This window comes from Lampris incognitus, chromosome 16 (genome assembly GCF_029633865.1).
Source record: "Lampris incognitus isolate fLamInc1 chromosome 16, fLamInc1.hap2, whole genome shotgun sequence".
Taxonomy (NCBI): domain Eukaryota; kingdom Metazoa; phylum Chordata; class Actinopteri; order Lampriformes; family Lampridae; genus Lampris; species Lampris incognitus.
The window spans coordinates 13,325,162-13,344,557 of record NC_079226.1 but is presented as its reverse complement, the minus strand read 5'-3'; the positions used below and the strand labels follow the sequence as shown (position 1 = coordinate 13,344,557).

Below are 19,396 nucleotides of genomic sequence, written 5' to 3'. Positions count from 1 at the left end.
CAGCAGGTCAACGGGTCTTTAGGGAGCAGCTAGATCTCCAGACACCGCAGGCAAAACACACGCAACACAGACCATTAGCCCTGTAAACAGACGCCGCCGATGTTTGCCACTTTTGATCACGACATCAAACTCTTGAAGGCGATCACGCAATACACACGCTGTGCCTTACATTTCACACAAAGACGTGCAGCGAAACACTGAGTAAACCCACTTAATGTGTCATCAGCCTTTGAAAGGAAAAAAAAAAGAGTAACGCAGAGGTGATGCAACAGTACATCTGCTTACACAGAAGCAGTGTTGCACTCCACCCTCCCTCCCTCCCTCCCTGTCCTTTCCCTCCTCCCTTGACTTGCCATTTTCCCAGCAACTCGTGGGTAGGCATTCCCAAAAGTATTCCCGTTATAAACTCGGGGTGTGCAAACATGTGTCTGTCCGCACACTTCCCTCGACTGAACCCCCCCCCCCACACACACACACACACACACACACACCTCTATTTGAGCCAAGTTCTTTAATAACCAAAAACTTGTTTTACAAACCACAGCTTGGTGTGTTGGCATTCACACTGAACAGGGAAGATGAAAAAAAAAACAACCGACCGAAAAAAAACCCCAACAATGGCACGGTCAGTGATGATCTTCCGAGGAACGTCAGCACTCTGAACGGGAAAGGAAGCAGTGGAAACGTTTGTCCTATTTTTAAGCCATAACAGCAATGGTAAAGTTAAGTCAAGCCACATGGGCTGAGTATTTAACATTCATGTGAAAAAGATCAGTAAGAATAAAAGAACCGCTGGAAACAAGCCGGGCCCATGAGCGGGGAGCGAATCGGGGCAGGGTGAGGCGGAAAACTGACGACCAAACAACGGCAAAAACATAATTAGTAGTTAATAACAAGATGGCCAGTTCTGTTCTCTTTCTTGGAGACAGTTGCATTAGTATATCCCTTTCTCTTTACACAACACGCCCTCCCCAATCCCCACCTACACCACACCTACTCACACGTGTAACTGCACGAGAATAGGCACGCACATGCACACAAGCACAGCACCAGGAACAACCTCTAGACAACCTCCCCTCCACATATACATATATTTACTTTACTTTTTCCTGAAATTCTTGTTTCCCATGGGAAATTTTTAAAAAAAAATCACTGTCACATATTCCACAAAAACTCGCAGTACAGTCTGAGCAGGCTTGCCTCGTTTTACTGCCCTTTGATGGACTGCTCTGGAACTGCCAATTGGAATCGATTAAATCCTTCGGTCAAACAACTTTCAAATGTGCCAGAGTGGCTGAGTGACGATTAAAGGGGCTATCGTTGCTCAATTTAGAATTCATTTTCAGGTTGAGTGGGACAATGACGCCCTCTTTCCTTAAAATAAACCCATTAGCATGGCAGTTGCCTCGCGTGACAGAGAGCCTGCTTAATAGATTTATGAGGCCAGTTACTGTGGCTCAAATGAATGAGCAGTTAACGGCAAAGCTACAACGCTCCTTTCCAAGTACTCTGAGGTTAGGACATAGCCTCGGCGGCCAATTCTCAATAATCCCAAAGCCTTTGAATGCTCATTAAGCCTATATTTGCCCTTGCCAATTGCACCAGTGCACTCGGTAACATCTGCAACAACGCGACATTGAGCCTCTCAACACATTTGTGGCGGAATATGTGCTCTTACTCCATGGCTCATGAAAATGCCCTACTGTAAAAAAGGGTTATTTGCGGGGCATGTGGCTTTTCATCGTCTAGCCAGAATATAATACCCGTCTCTTTTATCCTTTCACCACTCATGCCTTGTGGTTTCAAAGCAGAAAAGACCTTTCTTAATAATCGATGGGCTTGAGTTTCCTCTGCAGTCATTTACATTTACCCCTCTGTCCAAACACTGGTTGCAGGTTGTCTAGTAGCTGGGACATTCAAGTAGACATATTTCCCACCACTAACAGCTAGCAAATATACTTAGGGCCGAAATGTTGTCATGAATGTCACGGTTTTCACCACGGATAGCGGGTCATGGGTTGGAGATGGTATCGTGTAGTTGTTTGGCATTTGTTAAAACCTCTTGTTTGATTTGAAAACAGGGCAGAAACGTCTTCATCTAAACAGAAACATGGATTATAAGCAAGCTGGAAGCCTTGTGAGTGGAGGGACATGAAACACAAGGCTAAAAAGAGAAGGTTAATGATAGCCTTAGCTGGCAGTAAACAAGAGAAACATGTTGCTGAGACATCAGGAATTCAACTAGAAGTTGAAAGAGGTACTAAAATTAGCCTAATGTTTACCCCATTGGATAAAAAGGCCAGACACTACTGCTTTTTGCCTGGAAAATATTAACAGTGCGATCAAATTAAAAATGCTTTATTGACTGTGATTTGTTGACAGAATTGAGAGGCATAAATACATATTTGTTTGTTGTTTTTTTTTTGCATGTCTGTCAGGATGTATGACTGCCTTTCTAAATGCTAAAGAGTAAAAGACCATCATTTTGGACCTGAAGAGCTTATTTTCTACTGGAAGGTCAAAAGTTGACTGTTGTGCAGGGTCTTCGAGAACTGTTCTGTAAACACCTGGTTCTTCGGTTTAATCTTGGGTCTTTCAAGGTTCCCAGCACCGCCGACAGTTTACAAGTTGAAGCGTTGCCAGCAGAAATGGGTTTTGTCTGCAGGTCTGCCTTAACAAACATACGGTTGGATACTTGAAGAATTTTTGCCAAGTTATTTATCGGCTTTTCAAAAAGCAAGAGGGGGGGTGTACGGTATCTGCAGGAGAAAGGTGTGAATAGGAGAGGAGGATTTCAGGGAGAGAGAAAGAGACGGAGACAGACAAAGGGGGGAGGTTATGAAAGCACAAGCAGAGAGACAGACAGGGAATATAAGCGAGAGAATAAACAAACGATGGGCTGCCAGGCGCTGGCTCAGCCGAGGTACTTCCCCTTATGTGCACAGCTGGATTTATGAGACGGTGAGCAATACTCCCCTTCTGTCTCCCAGACTCTGACACTGGCAGGGGAATTTAACTTCTCTGTGCTAGACCGCTTTAAAAATAGAAATGTGGACAACCGAGCAGTAGTAGTCTAATAGCACCAACAACAATGGCATTATACCAAAGCCTCACAGTGTCGTGCCATCTTCGAAAGAAACGCAGTATAACACACAGTGGGACTTCGTCCATTAGCCCGTAGCTACATTTGAGTCAAAAACTGACGCAAAATTGAACTTTATTTTGTATTGTGGCTACTCGACTAGGCTGCACCAGCTACATGTAACTGTGTATTTGCCTTGCTCAAGTGCCAAGTTGGAGTCCTGTCACCAGTGAATGAGCAACTACCTTCAGCTCAATTTTTAGGTTGCACCATGAGCAGTAAGGGCAAAGACTGATTCACTTGCATGCTAAGCTAAGATATCGAGTCCTACCACAATGGTCACCATGCATTTCAGCTGAGTTAAAGGCACAATACACTTGGGATCAGAACAGAAAAAAGTCTGCCTTAAAACTATAATGGCGGCACAGTGGCGCAGTGGTTAGCGCTGTCGCCTCACAGCAAGAAGGTCCTGGGTTCGAACCCCAGGGTTATCTAACCTTGGGGGTCATCCCAGGTCGTCCTCTGTGTGGAGTTTGCATGTTCTCCCCGTGCCTGCTGTGGGTTTTCTCCGGGTGCTCCGGTTTCCCCCACCATCAAAAAACATGCATGTTAGGGTTAATACTGCTGTCTGTGCCCCTGACCGAGGCATGGCAAGACCAACTGGAGTTGGTCCCCGAGTGCTGCACAGCGGCTGCCCACTGCTCCTAGCTACACAGCTGGGATGGGTTAAATGCAGAGGGTAATTTCCCTACGGGGATCATTTAAGTATATCAAAATCAAAAATCAAAATAACAATCATAAATGGCATGTACACTGCATGTTTATTTTCATTCAGACTTTGTGTCCTTTCTGCATTTCTCTTGCATGAGGGATTATGTAAACATTTAGCTATAATTTAGCATTACATTCTCCCCAATGTTTGTGCTGCAAGCACTGTGACAAGTGATATAATAAGTAATTTTTTAAAGTTATGTGTAACTTGGAACCTCATGTTAACTATAGTTACTAAACTGCCTCTTGACGTAATAACAACTGGTGCAATCGCCCCTCAACAACCAATTTGCACCTGTCATTCTCACATCAGACAAGGATATCTGTGAAGTCTAAAGTCTAAACACTCAGGTCTGTCTATCCTGTCACGCAATTCTCCTGTTAAAGAGAAACTCCACTCCGAGATTAAACTTATTTTTCCAGTAGCCTTGGAAAGTCCAGTCATTCTTTGCCAAAGTAGTGGAGAAGTTCACCTGATGAAACTTTAGACTGTATTCAATCTCTGGGGAAATGTCGCTCGTGTTCACAAACCTTACTTGCTCTATCCAGAGTCAGGTGGATTTATTTGCAAATGCCATAGAAAGGAGTCTATTATTACCTTTAATCTCACAGTCTGATAACACCGGCTAGTGACTTCTTGTCCACCATGCAGGTGCCAGATAATTCAGACTTTGATTATTATCAGTAATTGGTGGGTGGCTGGGCAGAAGTGTTACAACAATTGGCATTTTTCCAGCCAGTTCCCACAGACATGCTTAGGCTAGCTGTCTAGCAAACATCTCGAAGATAATCAAAGTTCCTGATAAAAAAAAAAGGGGGTCGTAAAAATGGGCCTTGGTCGTTCATATGTACCAGTACCAGTTTGTTCTTACACATCCATGGGATTTTTTAGCCCTGAAGTTTGTCTGAGAGACCAGTGTAGAACCCGGGTAACCCCTGAATTTAGACACCAGCTGGCTAACACTGATGTCTTTGCAAGCCTGGGTGATTGCTTGCTGCAAGAGGTAGAAATAGATGTTAGGGGGAAGGAATTACAAATAAATACCCATCAGGCTTTGCTTCTGACTGTCAGAGAATCTTGAGAGCTAAAAAAAAATCCAAACAAAATTGTACATACGTACGAACGATTGATAAATGAGGCCCGATGTTTACGGCTAACTGAGAATTATTGCAACATTTCCCTCAATTTACCACTGTAAATGCAAAGGGGTTGCATCTCTTTAACCGAGTGTCCCTTTGCTGTTAGAACGGGTATACGTGGCAATACTTCAACTCCCTCCTAATGGTGTAAGTGTAGTTGTGATCGGCAATTTCAGGCATCTCTCTGACATTTAAAATCCCAAAGACTCACATCAAAACAAGAAAAGTTAAGGTAAATCATATGATAAATCACAAAAATTAACCATATGGCCAGTTTCCTTTCTATAATTATATTAGGGTTAAAATAATTCTTAAAAAAAAAAGCAGGGTTAAAATCATCCCAAAATGTTAAACAAGTTCTCTGCATGACAGGCTGCGATGAATTATGATTTTAACGGTTTTTGCTGCAGACTATGATAGGCAAGTCAGATAATATCAGAATTATGGTCGTAGGTTAAAAGTTACCCACCGGAAGTTCTGAGGGTTCAGGGAGAAACTCTGCATCCTCCCCAAAAATAAAATCTGGTGGTAGTTCTGGATACCTGGCGTTAAAAATGATGTCCCCTGCAAGAAAAAAAAAAGAAAAAAGAAATGCAAACAGACCTTAGCACTGTCTTCTTTGAACTGGGGAAAAGATGCCACCCACCTTTTACTGATCAGGTTTTACACTAAAATATCAATTATAAATATTTGTTGTTGCACAAAAAGTCCACCATGTACTTAAGCCTTTATTTTGTGTTTGCCTATTTTCCCATGGATGCACATTTGAATTAAACACATGCACTAAAACTTACTCGGCTCCAAGGAGTCTAAATATTTCCTTAGGTACCTGCAGTAACAGGCAAAATTGACATTTACACCGAGACATTGCATTGAGAAAGCTGCTGAACAGGTCTGTCTTGTAAAGATAGTTACACTATTTTTTTTTAATGGCTTAGCATGGATGAGATGGAAGGATGGAAGAGTTAAATAATAATAAGGCAATGATAAAACAATAAAAACAAAACAGAGTGAAACAGATTGTAACACTGAATTGGTTACATCACAAGATTGCTGTGTTTTGCAGGTTAGGCTAAAACAATGTACTAATAACAGCAGGGCTGAGCCAGACCGAGACCAAATAACACACCACATATCACATAGTGGGGAATTCAAGGCTGGTTCACAATGTTCAGATGTTATGTTACACAATTCTATTTCTGTCTCACTGGGCTGTTCTGTTCTGCTTTTCCATTATTGTGCCAGGGACAGCAAGGAGACACAAACATACACATATGGCAGTATTTTTCCAGTGGAGAAGTGTCAAACAAGGAAAGAAGAGGATGTGCTCTGCACTGTAAATCTGGTACAAAAGGCCTGGAAGTCAGTCAAAGCTGAGTGGGTCTAATATCCTGGCACGGTTCTGCCCAGGGGGAAGCTGCAAGGAAATGAGTCTTGGCACTGCACCCCTCTGCACAAGTCAGAGCATAGACTAAGACTCACGGCTTCAGTCATACACACTTAAAGACCAACAAACGAATGCACAGCAATGATGAAACCCACACCCATACATACATGGAAAAAAAATGCAATGAACTACACAGCCTGCCTCTTGAAAGTCTTTGGTCAGGATGCGAAAAAATGTTCAGGTTTAGACAAAAAAGAAAAAAGAAAAAAAATCAACATACACAACTATGAAGGCCACAAATTGCTGTCTGGCAATACCAGCTGCAGCACTGAAGCAGAGGGGAGTTTGGCTTGCATTAATAGGGCACAGCTCTGTGCATAGTGTTATGCTCTTGCACGCTATCGGTAGGCAGGTCCAGACACTGGCAGAAACCCGAGGCCTTGCATCCTTGACTAAACAAACACTCTTCCTCAGGCCAAAGCACAGGAAAGTACATCAACTAGTAAAACAACTTCAGAGAGACTGCTAGTGGCTTTTTTTTCTCTCTCTTTCTGTACTATGCTTACAGCCAATCTCATATCACCGAGTCTACATCTTTAAGATGAATTCACAAAATATGAGTGGGAAATTTACTATTCAAAACAAGGCATAAACTATCTTAAGACATATGTCTTATGTCGTCTCGATAAGATTTAAGCAAAATCAACTTGTCCTCCTGGATATGAACTACTTCACTCACCGTTTCTTTTGTCTTACTGGCATCTCTGTGCAGATGTCAGTTAGCATTTGCTAAAGACAAAGATTGATACATGACCTGACAGTAAAAATAGCTTCACCAACAACAGCTTTTTTGTTTTTTCATTTTGTTGATCATACTGAGGCCAGCAAATTCACGAGCTTCTATTTTCATATCGTTTGGAAGCAAGCTGAAACGAACAGACGTCTGTTAAAATGACTTGTCAGTAAGTCACCAGCCAGTCAAACTTATTTTGCAAACCCAACTCGTGCTGCCATGCTTTATCTTGCTTTGAAGTGGGTGATTATGTGGGCGGCATGGACTCTGCTGGGAGAACTTGTTCAGTACAGATGTGTGGAACAGTATATGAAAAGATAAAGGGAACAAAACACTGGATTCTTCTGATTCTGTAATTCTACAAACTTATGTGTTGACATTGGAAGAAAAATTATTCTTGTGCCTACCAGCTGGACTAGTTTACTTATTCCACAAGCATCGCTACACTGACCGTCAAAGTCTTGCAAAAATACTGCACATTTAACTCACCTGGTAGACACACCAATTACTGTATGTTTGAATGTTGTAAACCTCTATCTGGATTACTGACCAACATCAACACCTATGTCAAAACAAAAGATTAAATAATGGAAAACTGACAACATTTTGTGTGTATGTGTGTGTGTGCACGTGAGTGTGTGCGCGTGCTTAACTATGCATGCATATTTTACAATGGGGTCTCATGAGTCACGATAATTCCAGGAACATCAAATTAAAATGATTCTCAGCTAAGATAATAATCACCTCACAACATCTTGCGGTGTTGCCAACCGGCCCTTTTTGGAGGCAAGCTGAAACGGGAAGTCTCAGATATGGGACTCCAGTCACAAGTGACAACACCATTCAAGTAATGTTCAGTGTACCAAACAACATAGGGTCGTCAACAAGGGTCATAAATACTGTGTGCTGTTCAAGAACATTCAAGAAAGGTTATTTTGTACGGTGCATCCTAGGAATCACAGTGGAAAATATCCAGATAAATCTAGATAAAATAAGTAGTGTATGGATGCCCAATTAACAAAATGCACTGTATTCTTACACTGCAAATACTTTACACACGTTAAGTGTAACCTCTAAGTTTGTTTAACCGTGTTCAGATGTTACACGGATTCTTTGCACCGTTGCAGTGTATAAATCTGTCTTTCCCTATTCAGAAAGTTCACAAAAATTTAACCATTACAAAAAGTCAGCCACTCATCACAAATGTGCTCTCTCCATAGTTCTCGCTGCTTCAAATGTGATAAGAGCCATGACAGACCTTGTGAGAGATTGTGATCATTTTTCTTCTTCTCAGAAATAGAGGAGAGATCAGCTTCCTTCCAAAATAGGTCATTCTGTGGAAATGTTTTGTTCCACAGCACAAACAGTGACATCAAAATGCCTGTTGGCTTTGGTTATATTCCACAGTGGTTTTTGATTCTGTTCCAGTGGTCAATTTACTCAAGCAAAGCATATCTCTGATTTTTTTTTCCTCAAATGGTGGTGGACATCTCATTTTGGAATGAAATGGAAACAACCTCTAGAGCATGACATTTTTTTTAATGGAATGAGGGATTTCTGAGATTGAATATTCAAATCTGGTGTTGGAGATTTTTAACTGTTATTCAGTTGTAAACCCACCCACCTCCCATCCTACAAAATGGCCTATTTTGGCAGAGAAGCGGATCTTCTCTATCAGGAACATCGACCAAAAATTGTTCTTCTGTCATAAAAATTAATTACTAAAATACTCTTTTCTGAGTTACGTCTCATTTGGGAGCCATTCAGTTTGTAGAATGCCAAATACAGTTGTAACATTCTCGGCCATTGAGCAGATATCTCCCTCTCAGCCTTTTTCAAGTGGCGTGTCTTCCTCATGCTCGGGTCCTCTACGAGAGGCCTGGGAGTTTGAGGGTTCTGTGCAGTATCTTAGCTGTTCCTAGGACTGCACTCTCCTAGAGAGACCTCAGATATTGTTCCTGGAATCTGCTGGAGCCACACTCCCGGTTTGGGGGTCACAGCCTCTAGTGCTCCGATTACCGCCGGGACTACTGTGGATTTCACCTTCCACATCCAATCTAGTTCCTACTTCAGCCCTTGGTATTTCTCTAGCTTCTTATGCTCTTAGTTCCTGATGTTGCCGTCGCTCAGGATAGCTACATCGATCACTGATCATAAGAACTGATGGAATGCTTTATATATATCTTCTTCTTTCGACGCATTCCGTTTCTCAGGGGTTGCCACAGGGGATATTTGCCCTTCATAGCTTTTCCGACGCATCACTCTCCTGCAGTCCAACCCTCCTCATGTCCTCCTCCATCTGGTCTCTCCATCTTTTACTTGGTCTTCCTCTTTTTCTTTTGCCAGGTATTTCCATGCCCAGTACCTTCTTTCCCATGTAGTCTATCTCTCCTCTCTGTACATGTCCAAACCAGCTAAATCTTGTCTCTTTCACTTTCTCATTCATTTCTCTGACCTTGAATGTAGCTCTCAATTCTTAATTTCTCTTTCAGTCTTTTCTAGTCACTCCCAAGGACCACCACAGCATTTTCATCTCTGCTACCTGTAATGTAGATTCTAGCCTCTCTGTTGCTGTCACTTCTTCCATACCATAAAGTATGGAAGGCCTGACTACTGATTTGTATACCTTGCCCTTTACCCTCAACAGCATTCTTTTGTCACAACGTAGTCCAGTTACCTTTCTCCATGAATTCCACCCAGATTGTACCCTTTTCTTTACTTCCTTCTCATCACCGCCTTCTGTCTGTATTGTTGATCCTAAGTACTTGAATTCATTAACTTCTGGGACATCTACTCCTCCTAAGGTCAATCCTGGACTTTCTACTTGCTTATTTATACACAGGTCTTTGTTCTGCTGACCTTTAGTCCTCTGATCTTTAGCGCTTCTCTCCAATCTTCAGGATCTCTCTCCAACCTTTCCTTGTCCTCATTTATCAAGCATGATGTCATCAGCAAACATCATGCTCCATGGTGGCTTTTTCCTAAGCTGTTCTGTGAGGCTGTCCATCAGTATCACAAACAAGAAAGGGCTCAACGCCGATCCTTGATGCGGTCCTACTTTTACCTCAAACTCGCTTGTTCACACTGCACACTGAACTGCAGTCTAGCAGTTAGTCCCTGTATATGTCCTGAATTATGCTGATGTAATTTTCTGCCACCCCCTTCGCTCTCAGGCAATACCACATTTCTCCACACTCTGTCATGTGCCTTCTCCAAATCAATAAATACGCAGTGCAATTCTTTCCGTCTTTCAATATATTTTTCCGCTAAGGTCCTGTGCGCAAATATCGCATTTGTGGTACTTCTTCCAGGCATGAATCCAAATTGTTCTTTCCCTATAGTCATTTCCTTTCTAAGTATCACTTCAATCACTCTCTCCCATATTATGAAAAGAATGATTGGACGGGTGATTGAGAGTCCCATAACTTCATTGTATGTCCAGTCAATTTTATTAAGGACGCACAATATTGGATTGTTGCCGATAGCTTGATATTTTCCAGCTCATTTTGTCCAATTGCTGATGCCTATAATGATTTATGCACATATTTTGTCCCACCTAATTACATAGAACATCAAGTCTCTCTTGTAGTAGACTAAACTGAAGCTGCTACACTGACCACGGAAGTTGCACCCCCCCCGCTGCTGATCTTTATGGCTGGTCTATTTTTTTTTTCCCTACACGCAGCTACGCAACCCTCCAACAGATAAAAACTACATATAACATTGTAAAACATCAGGACAATCTGTTTAAAAATTATTAAAATAAGTACCTTGTTGTACCAGAGGCAACCTTGTGGCTTTTTTTATTATTGCACATTAAAATAAATCAATCAAATCAATATGTATCCATGATCCTGTAGTTAAAATGATTTAGTTAATTAATTCAGTACCAGTTAAAGCATTTGTCACTTAACTTACCCATTTTCCAAAGTAGCTTACTTGAAGTCTCCTCAGAAAACTTCTCAGAAAACAAGGCTGGCATGCAACCACATGCAACACAGATGTAGTTGGTGTAGCGGGTAAAAGGACCTCACGCTCCACCCCACCATAGGCACCGATCCCATGGGTGCTCCAGTGCTCGAGTACCCACCGAAAAGGTTGAGCACCCTTGGGGAAGGCCGATCAAAATAATAAATGAATAAATAAATAAACAAGACTGTGTGCTGGCATGATGTAGCCTGTTATAATTTGTAGCAGAGCAGTTTTGAATTTCAATGTGGTTTGTGTCTACGACTGACAGATGAGAGCACGCTAGTAAGCCTACATCATGGTAATTACTAAAGCAAGCACAATAAAAGTGATTTTGTGACAATCATCACCTTGGTGGTATTCACTTAACTTGGGTAACCACAGGCAAAAAACATCATTGGCGCCTATGTGCCCCACCTATGTGACACACCATGTTCATGCCTGGTCAACGGTTCGCATCGTGTGTGCATAATTAAAGCATCATCTTATTGGCCTGTCATATCGGCATTTTGGGCCAATGTTCATATTTCATTTTAAAGCCTTATCTGATACAGGTGACATGCCGATTTCATAGTGCATCCCTAAATTTTATCCCTCTGTAGTTGTTGCAACTTTGAGCATCACCTTTATTCTTGTACAATGGTACCAATATAATCTTTCTCCACTCATCTGGCATTTTCCCAGTCTGTATTATGTAGCTGAAGAGTCTAGTCAGGAACTCTATGCCAGTATCACCTAAGTATTTCCAGACTTCTGCTGGTATATGGGTATATTGCCCGGTCCCACAGCTTTTCCATTTTTCATTCACTGCAACACTTTTATCACCTCATCCCTTTTGATCTCTCCCACATCCTCTTCATTCCTTGGTGGTTCATCTGTCCTTCTTTCTCTGTTACTCTCTTTATTTATTAGGTGCCTGAAATAATTCCCCCATCTCTGTAAAATATCCTCATCTTTTGTCGGTGCTCTTCCATCTGCATCCTTGATCAGTTTTACTTGTTCAAATCCCTGCTTGCTCAGCCTCTGTTTGGCTATTCTCTCTCTCTCTCTCTCTCTCTCTCTCTCTCTCTCTCTCTCTCTCTCTCTCTCTCTCTCTCTATATATATATATATATATATATATCCTTCTCTCCTTTCTTTGCATCTAGTCTTTTGCACAGGTCCTTGTATGCTCTTGCCCTTGCAACTGGTCTCTTGGCTTCTTTCTTAGCTCCCTTGCATTCATTCTTGTTCTGCTCTCTCTCGTTTTTTTTTTCTTCCAGCTTTATTCTGGCTAACCTTTTCTTCTTTATGAAGTGCTGCACTTCTTCCTCCCACCACCAACATTCCTGTCCCTTCTTTTTACCCCCCTGGAGATTCTCTCAGCACTCACCTGCCCGCTTCCCTTAGTCCTTCTGTTGTTGTATCCCAATCTAGTGGCAATCTATCTCCCAACAGCTCTCTTATCTTCATCCCAAAGCTTTCTCAACAAGGTTCTTCTTTCAGCTTTCACCATTGACTCTTTTACACTGTTGGCCTTTGTACTCTGAATTTGCTATCTGGCAGATCAGCGGTCACACACTCGCTTGGTATTAGTCTGCAGTTTACGGCTTCCCTCAAATGGCGCTTTCTGCATAAAATGTAGTCTATGTGCATAGTTCTGCCTCCACTTTTGTATGTTGCTGTCTGGTCATCCCTCTTTTTGATATATGTATTAACTATAGCCATATCATTGCTTGTAGCAAAATCAACTTTTTGGGGGGGGGGGGTCCCCCTTTTCCCCCCCAACTGTACCCAGCCAATTACCACACTCTTCCAAGCCATCCCAGTCACTGCTCCACCCCCTCTGCCAATCCGGGGAGGGCTTCAGATTACCACATGCCTCCTCCAATACATGGAGTCGCCAGCCACTTCTTTTTACCTGACAGCGAGGAGTTTCACCAGGGGGATGTAGCGCATGGGAAGATCACGCTATTCCCCCAGTTCCCCCTCCCCCCTGAACAGGTGCCCCGACCGACCAGAGGAAGCACTAGTGCTGTGACCAGGACACATACCCACATCCAGCTTCTCACCCGCAGACACAGCCAATTGTGCCCTACAGGCACAATTGGCCCGGAGGTAATACGGGGATTCGAACTGATGATCCCTGTATTGGTAGGCAATGGAATAGACCACTACGCTACCCGGACACCCGCAAAATCAACTATTGACTCAACACCTGCATTTCTCATTCCAAACCCGAATGAATTTTCCCATGGCATCCTCATCGCTACCATTTCCTTCTACATGTCCATTCAAGTCTCCTCCATTAACAACTCTTTTATCCCCGGGTATGCCTGCCATTACACTGTCCAGTTGTCTCCTGAAATTCACCCTTTCTTCCATCACAACCAACCTTTGGTAAATACAAACTTATTGTATTTGCCAGATGCCCATCTAAAGCCAACCCCATCCAAATCAGCCTATCCAATTCCTGCTACATTAGTGTTACAATGTCTGTCTTTCCTCCTATGACTTTCTGTTGTAGCTCTCTGTCTAGGATTATTCCCACATCATTCCTTTTACTGTCTGTACCATGGTAGCATATCTTATAAGGCACCTTGTAACATTGTTTAGAAAGGTGTGATATAAATAAAGTTTATTATTATTACAATATCCTCCGATCTCTCTTGCCTTGCTTCCTTTCCATTTTGTGTCCTGAACACACATCACTTGTATTCTTCTCCTGTCCATCAGGTCTGCTATTTCTTTACCTCTGCTTGTCATTGTCCCAACATTAAGTGTGGCCACTCTAAAGTCTTCCTTCAGTTACCTCTTCTCTCTTTTCTGTCTTACTTGTACCCCTCCTTTCCTCTGTCTTTTCCTACGTTCCCCTACAACGCATAGTTTCCACAGCACCAACAGCGGTCGTTGTTGACTGGGGCCTGGAATGATCCGCTATGTCATTCCTGTTCTTGTCAATCCTCGTAATGATTTGGCAAAATTTTGTGTCGAATGCCCTTCCTGACACAACCACTAACCCTATGGATGGGGACACTGGTAAAGCGCTGGGTGCTGTCCCAGTATTTATGGACTTGCGCCCACGCCTGTCACCAGATTTTATACATATAAAAGAAACACTCACAGTAGGGAAAGAGCTCAACAAATAACGAGCAAAATAATCCAGTGAGTCAAGTAAATAATACATATATATATATATATATATATAGATGCAAAACACAAACACACAATTTTTTATAATATATTATGAGATGTACAGCATATACACATCATCCACATGTATGAACGATGAAGAGTTAGGTCAGCAAGAAAAAAATAAATGAAACTGTACACGGGGCTGAGGCTTTTGTCAAAATACAATTGTAATCTTATTTACCATTAGAGTTTATGAACCAGTGAAAGAGAATAAAGCTTTGGAAAATGATTTGTCTCTCCGTTGTGAACAATGGGAAGACGAAAGTCTTATTTCACTTAAATATACAGAGGTTTGGGTCGCAAGAAAACATACTGACTGGCAAATGTTCTAGTAGTAATGAATGGAGACTTTGTAGGACCCCTTGTTACTCAGTTTCCATTCCTTCAGAATCACAGCTCTTATTTCCTCAGTGGCACGATCTGCTTCCAGTGTGAGCGACAGCTTGGAGGGGCTAACGTGTGTTTGTGACTAGGCTGAATTCAGAGTCATTGATATTGTTGAGTGCCTTGGCTGGTGCCTCTCTGGTTCTTTCATACATCTCTGCTACTTTCGGACTGTTTGTCATACACTGTCAACAGTTTTTACAGCATAAGTCTGGAGCAAAGTGTATACTTTTCTCATGCCAGCTACACTATCTGTCCCAAAATAAGTCAACTCTTTACTCAAAAGACAGCACATTGAGAACATCATCCATGACTACAATGAAAATTCCTGCCTGCATTCTATGCAGTACCTTATATACCACAATGTAGCTCAAGCGAAAAAGCTCTGGCTTACCTGACATGCTAACTGGTAGATTAACAGACCAACTTCAACATGGGCAATTAACTTTGAATTAGGATACCAGAAAAGAAGAATGAACCTTTAAAAGAGATCTGGACTTTGTGGTCAGGGCACCTTCTTGATGGAATGCCCTTCTCCAGGAGCTCAGGCAAGCAAAATCAATTTTGTCTTCAAATATCACTTTTTAAGACTTACATCTACATGTGCACTTTTATGTTATAGGCTAATGTCTTCTCACTGTTTTTCCATTGTCTGAGTGATAGTTTGTCAGCACATGTTAGTAGTGTACTTGCTAGTATATAATTTATTAGTATAACCTGTTGGCTTGTTGATAAGTTGGTATACTGATTTGTCAGCATAACTATTTCTAATCAGCACACAAACCCAAATGGCCAATACCATACCCTTAGTTATATTTGAATGACGTTAGTATTATGGTGAAAATTATTAAGGTTATGCAAGTCTGAAAGACAGTGAAAAATCCTTTGTTTTGGCTTGATGTCACAATTGCCATTTGTGTCCGTTTTGAAGGTAATATGGGGATGCAAAATGGCACAAGGGACACATCTAATGTTTCCTACTTACATTTCAGGGTCTCTCCAGCATATGGGATGTGAAGCTTGAAGCGATCGCAACAGGGACCAGGGGTCAGAGAAGTACATCTTAGGATGGAAGTAAATGGGACCAAACACGAATTAAGAAAACTGTTAGTCACAATCAATACAGTGTAATATGGCTTGCTGATAAACAGTGAGCTTCATGGCCAAATGACACTAAGGCTATTCATTTACTATTGTAACACTAATGTAAAACTCTTAGAATACATTTGTGCCTAATCCAAACTCAGAATAGTCCTATTGATTTAGCCTTAATACAGATGTTTCTTTGTTTTTGTAATACATATGTAATGTCACACGTCATACCAAAATCTGCCAGTCTAAAGTATTGGCTCTCAATCAGGTTCTCTGGGACCCTTGGTGACAATGGTTTCCTATTCTGACATGTCTAAAAAGATCTTGATTAAATGGCTGGAATGCCTCACACAGCATATAATTTAATTAACTACCTGGCAGAATAGAAAACCAGCAGTAGTGGGAGTCCTCGAGGACTCGATTGAGAACCACCGCTCGAAAGGTTGTCTAAATCATTTGCAAACATAAATCACTTGGTAGTCCACAGTATGACAGAACCTTATCAGAAATGTGAAGGTCTTTTTACTTTTTCTATTACTTTTGATTTTATTTTACTCATTTTAGTTGTACTTGCTTAAATCCTGTGTCACGTTATAGGGAACAACACACCCAGACAAAGTCCTGGTAATGAAAAAACTTACTTAGATAAAAAAAAAATAGTATAGTAATTCTGAATCATGAAAAGTTTGGCACACACATAATCCACCCAACACATTCTCTTCCCATGGCATCATACTATTGATGTGATTGACAAAATGTTGCTATATTGATTCAGGTGGTGCCCTTTGGCATCTGTAGAGGTCCAGAAAGTGTACCATAAACTCCACTGCGAAACTTCCGTCCTGATTTTTGAACATTAATTACATAGGAGTTGGATCAATATTTCTCAACCCAGTCCTCAAGGATCCCTTGTCCAGCAGATTTTGATTGTAACACTGCACACATAGGGCTGTTGGTACTTAACTCAACCAATCATATTATAGCATTTAATTATTCCAGGTGTGCCAAATCTGACATAATTAAGTGCTGGTTGGTAGAGTAAGTACAATATTTTGATTGTAACCCTACGTATGCAAGGTTACAATCAAAATCTGCAGTGGCAGAGGGCCCTTGATGACTGGATTGGGAAACACTGGGTTAGGCAGTGATTGAAGGGAAAATTCACAGATTTCCAACCTTATCTCTGTCTGTCTGCGAAATGAATAGCACATGGAAATCACCTGCAGTTCTTCCAGATTGTTTCGAAATCTCTGGAGTGGCAGGGAGTTTTTTTTCAGCCGCCAAGTGACATATCATGATGCCAGTTGGTGGCTGGGAAAAACTACAGCCTAGCAGGGTTTCAAATACTCTAATTGACTCTTAATGCACTTTTCAAAAAACACATCCTCATTCTCTTAACTAGGCTACATTTCCAGTGGTGTAAATGACATCCCACAACATTAGTACAGAGGATTTTACAGACGACATACAGAGGCTTTCACACAAAAACATCTGGTATGTGTGAGCGCTGTGGGAAAGACTATGAGCAGGAAAACGTTGATTTCTCCATCAATATAGCACACGGTGAGGACTCTACTGCCGCAATCAACTATGTTATTCATCAGCACTGACTGTCATACAAAAAACCATTGGTGAAGTTTCTCTTTAAAGTGAGGGTTAGGGTCAAGGTTGGGTTGTGGTGAGGTTAGGGTTAATGTTATGGAGTGGAAAGGTATTTTCTGTGTAATATATTGGTGTATTGTCAATAACGTCAATATATGATGCTATGTCTGCATTTGTTTCAATGACATGTCAAAATGAAACTGGCGAGTATATTTTGCCTTAGAAAGACTAAAAAGTTACAGGCAAGATGGATATGAAATCTGATTTTTAACTACCAGATTTCAACATTTCTCTCACACATACACATCAGTCCTGATATTGTTCCAACAGTACTAAATTGTCTTAATGTTAGAAAGCCGCCAGACCTCAAAGCATCTGCATGAATTGTTTGACATTACCACTAATGCAAAATTGCTAGTATAAATCTGTAACTCACCCTGTCTTCAGATCTGTGACACGGAGACAGTTTGTTGAGTCAAGCCCCACACGCCCATTCCGCACCACGCTGCACAGTAAGGGCCGCAGCTCTGGCGAGATACGGTGCAATGCAACCTCAGGGGATATGTTGTTCATTTTTAACACTCAAGAATCTGTGGATAACGGGTATAGATAGTGTCAGTACTTGAATATGAAGTTACGCCTTTATGTATATTTAAGTGTTAGTTTTAATCTCGTTGTCCAGTTGGTTACATTGAAAATTTTCACTTCAGCATTTCAACATTCATAGAACTCAAATCACACATTTATATTACTTTATATTATTTTTGACATATGCTATCTATACTACCTCTACCTTTTATCATTATTTTCTTAAATTGTGTGTTCGAATGAGCTATGCATCAAGTCAAATTTCTGGTTATGTGAATACTTTGCTGACAGTAAAAAACTATCCTAATTCAGATTTTGTTGCTACAGTATAAAACTAAACACGTAGTAGCATAATACGTGTAGATTTCAGAATAATCAAGGAATTTTAGTTTATTAACTTACACAATTTAGGCTAAAATATTTTAATTTGTTTCTGGATGTCTGTTAATTTGTTTCTTTCTAGATTGGACCCTTTATGTGAGGCACAAAAAGCATGTGATAATCAAATTATTAAAGTGGATTTGTACAGCGCTTTTCAAACATGAAATGCAAATGAAAGCACACAATCACAAGCAGGAAAGAAATATAAAAGGACGTTTAAAATTTCTTTGGAATCAGTTGAAAATTAACAACTATTCAAGAGCATGTGAGATAACAGTAAAAGAGAATGTCACAAAAAGAGGGTGGGTGTAAAAAATGACCAAGACGTAGTGCAAATTAAAGGATAGATGCGGTTTTGATTAAAAGCTAGATTAAAAAATGTTTTAAACAATTGCATGTATGTGATGTACTGAGTTAAGTGATTTACTGGTGTCTTGCTGTATGAGCTTGCTAACGGCTAATGCTAGCCATGGCTAGTCTACCACTAAGGAGCACATTAAATTGAAATCATTTTAGCGTTAAGGTGACTTAGATATTACCCTGCCTTTTTCCTTTACGTATAACAAATGACCGCCGTTGGTCTACCTGCGAGAGTTGGAAATTTGAGAATATCTGCGCTAACTCCTCTGTTTACTTCATTCTTTCAAAACTTCCGGTATCTGCTGTTTGGGTCCGTTTGAGGGACCTTACAATAGGTAGCTATTAATTATGCCTGTTGATATAATAACACATTTCAACCCCGGAGCCATTTTTGTGATATATTTCTCATATTGAACTTTCTGTGTTCATTTCAGTATACAATATGCTAACCATAAGAACAAAATCTTCGTTTATTCGTCGATTCGATAACAGCGGCGGGTCCAGCAGTTTTAAGGTCAGGCAACTGTCAATCTGGATGCACTTTGACCAGCGCTGTCTACTGGAGTTTGACTCAGACTCGTTCACTCTGCAAGAGGCAAATTGTAAACAAGGTAAACCCCGAAAACATGACTACGTCTAAGCAGTGTTGAGGTAGCTTTTAAGAGTGTTTCTCG

The 19,396-nt window shown here is 41.1% G+C and overlaps 2 protein-coding genes across 4 annotated transcripts in view; one reads left to right on the top strand and one right to left on the bottom strand.

Moving 5' to 3' along the window:
• Positions 1-19,030, bottom strand: part of babam2 (BRISC and BRCA1 A complex member 2) — a 116,500-nt gene extending 97,470 nt beyond the window's left edge. The window contains exons 1-4 of one of the 2 annotated variants that reach the window (XM_056296194.1): positions 18,948-19,030; positions 17,830-17,983; positions 15,685-15,761; positions 5,463-5,557 (exon numbers count right to left, since the gene is read on the bottom strand). In XM_056296194.1, the coding sequence (XP_056152169.1) occupies positions 5,463-5,557; positions 15,685-15,761; positions 17,830-17,966 (309 nt within the window). In that variant the 5' untranslated portion in view covers positions 17,967-17,983; positions 18,948-19,030. Of the gene's footprint in view, positions 1-5,462; positions 5,558-15,684; positions 15,762-17,829; positions 17,984-18,901 lie in introns of both variants that reach the window. The other variant, XM_056296195.1, reaches the window with a different exon arrangement.
• rbks (ribokinase) overlaps positions 1-19,396 on the top strand; it is a 70,679-nt gene that overhangs the window by 16,331 nt on the left and 34,952 nt on the right. Inside the window, exon 1 of one of the 2 annotated variants that reach the window (XM_056296196.1) lies at positions 19,272-19,333. The exons of the other annotated variant lie outside the window; for it this stretch is intronic. The gene's annotated coding sequence lies outside the window, so the exon portion shown is untranslated. Of the gene's footprint in view, positions 1-19,271; positions 19,334-19,396 lie in introns of those variants that run through there. 2 annotated transcript variants of the gene reach the window in all.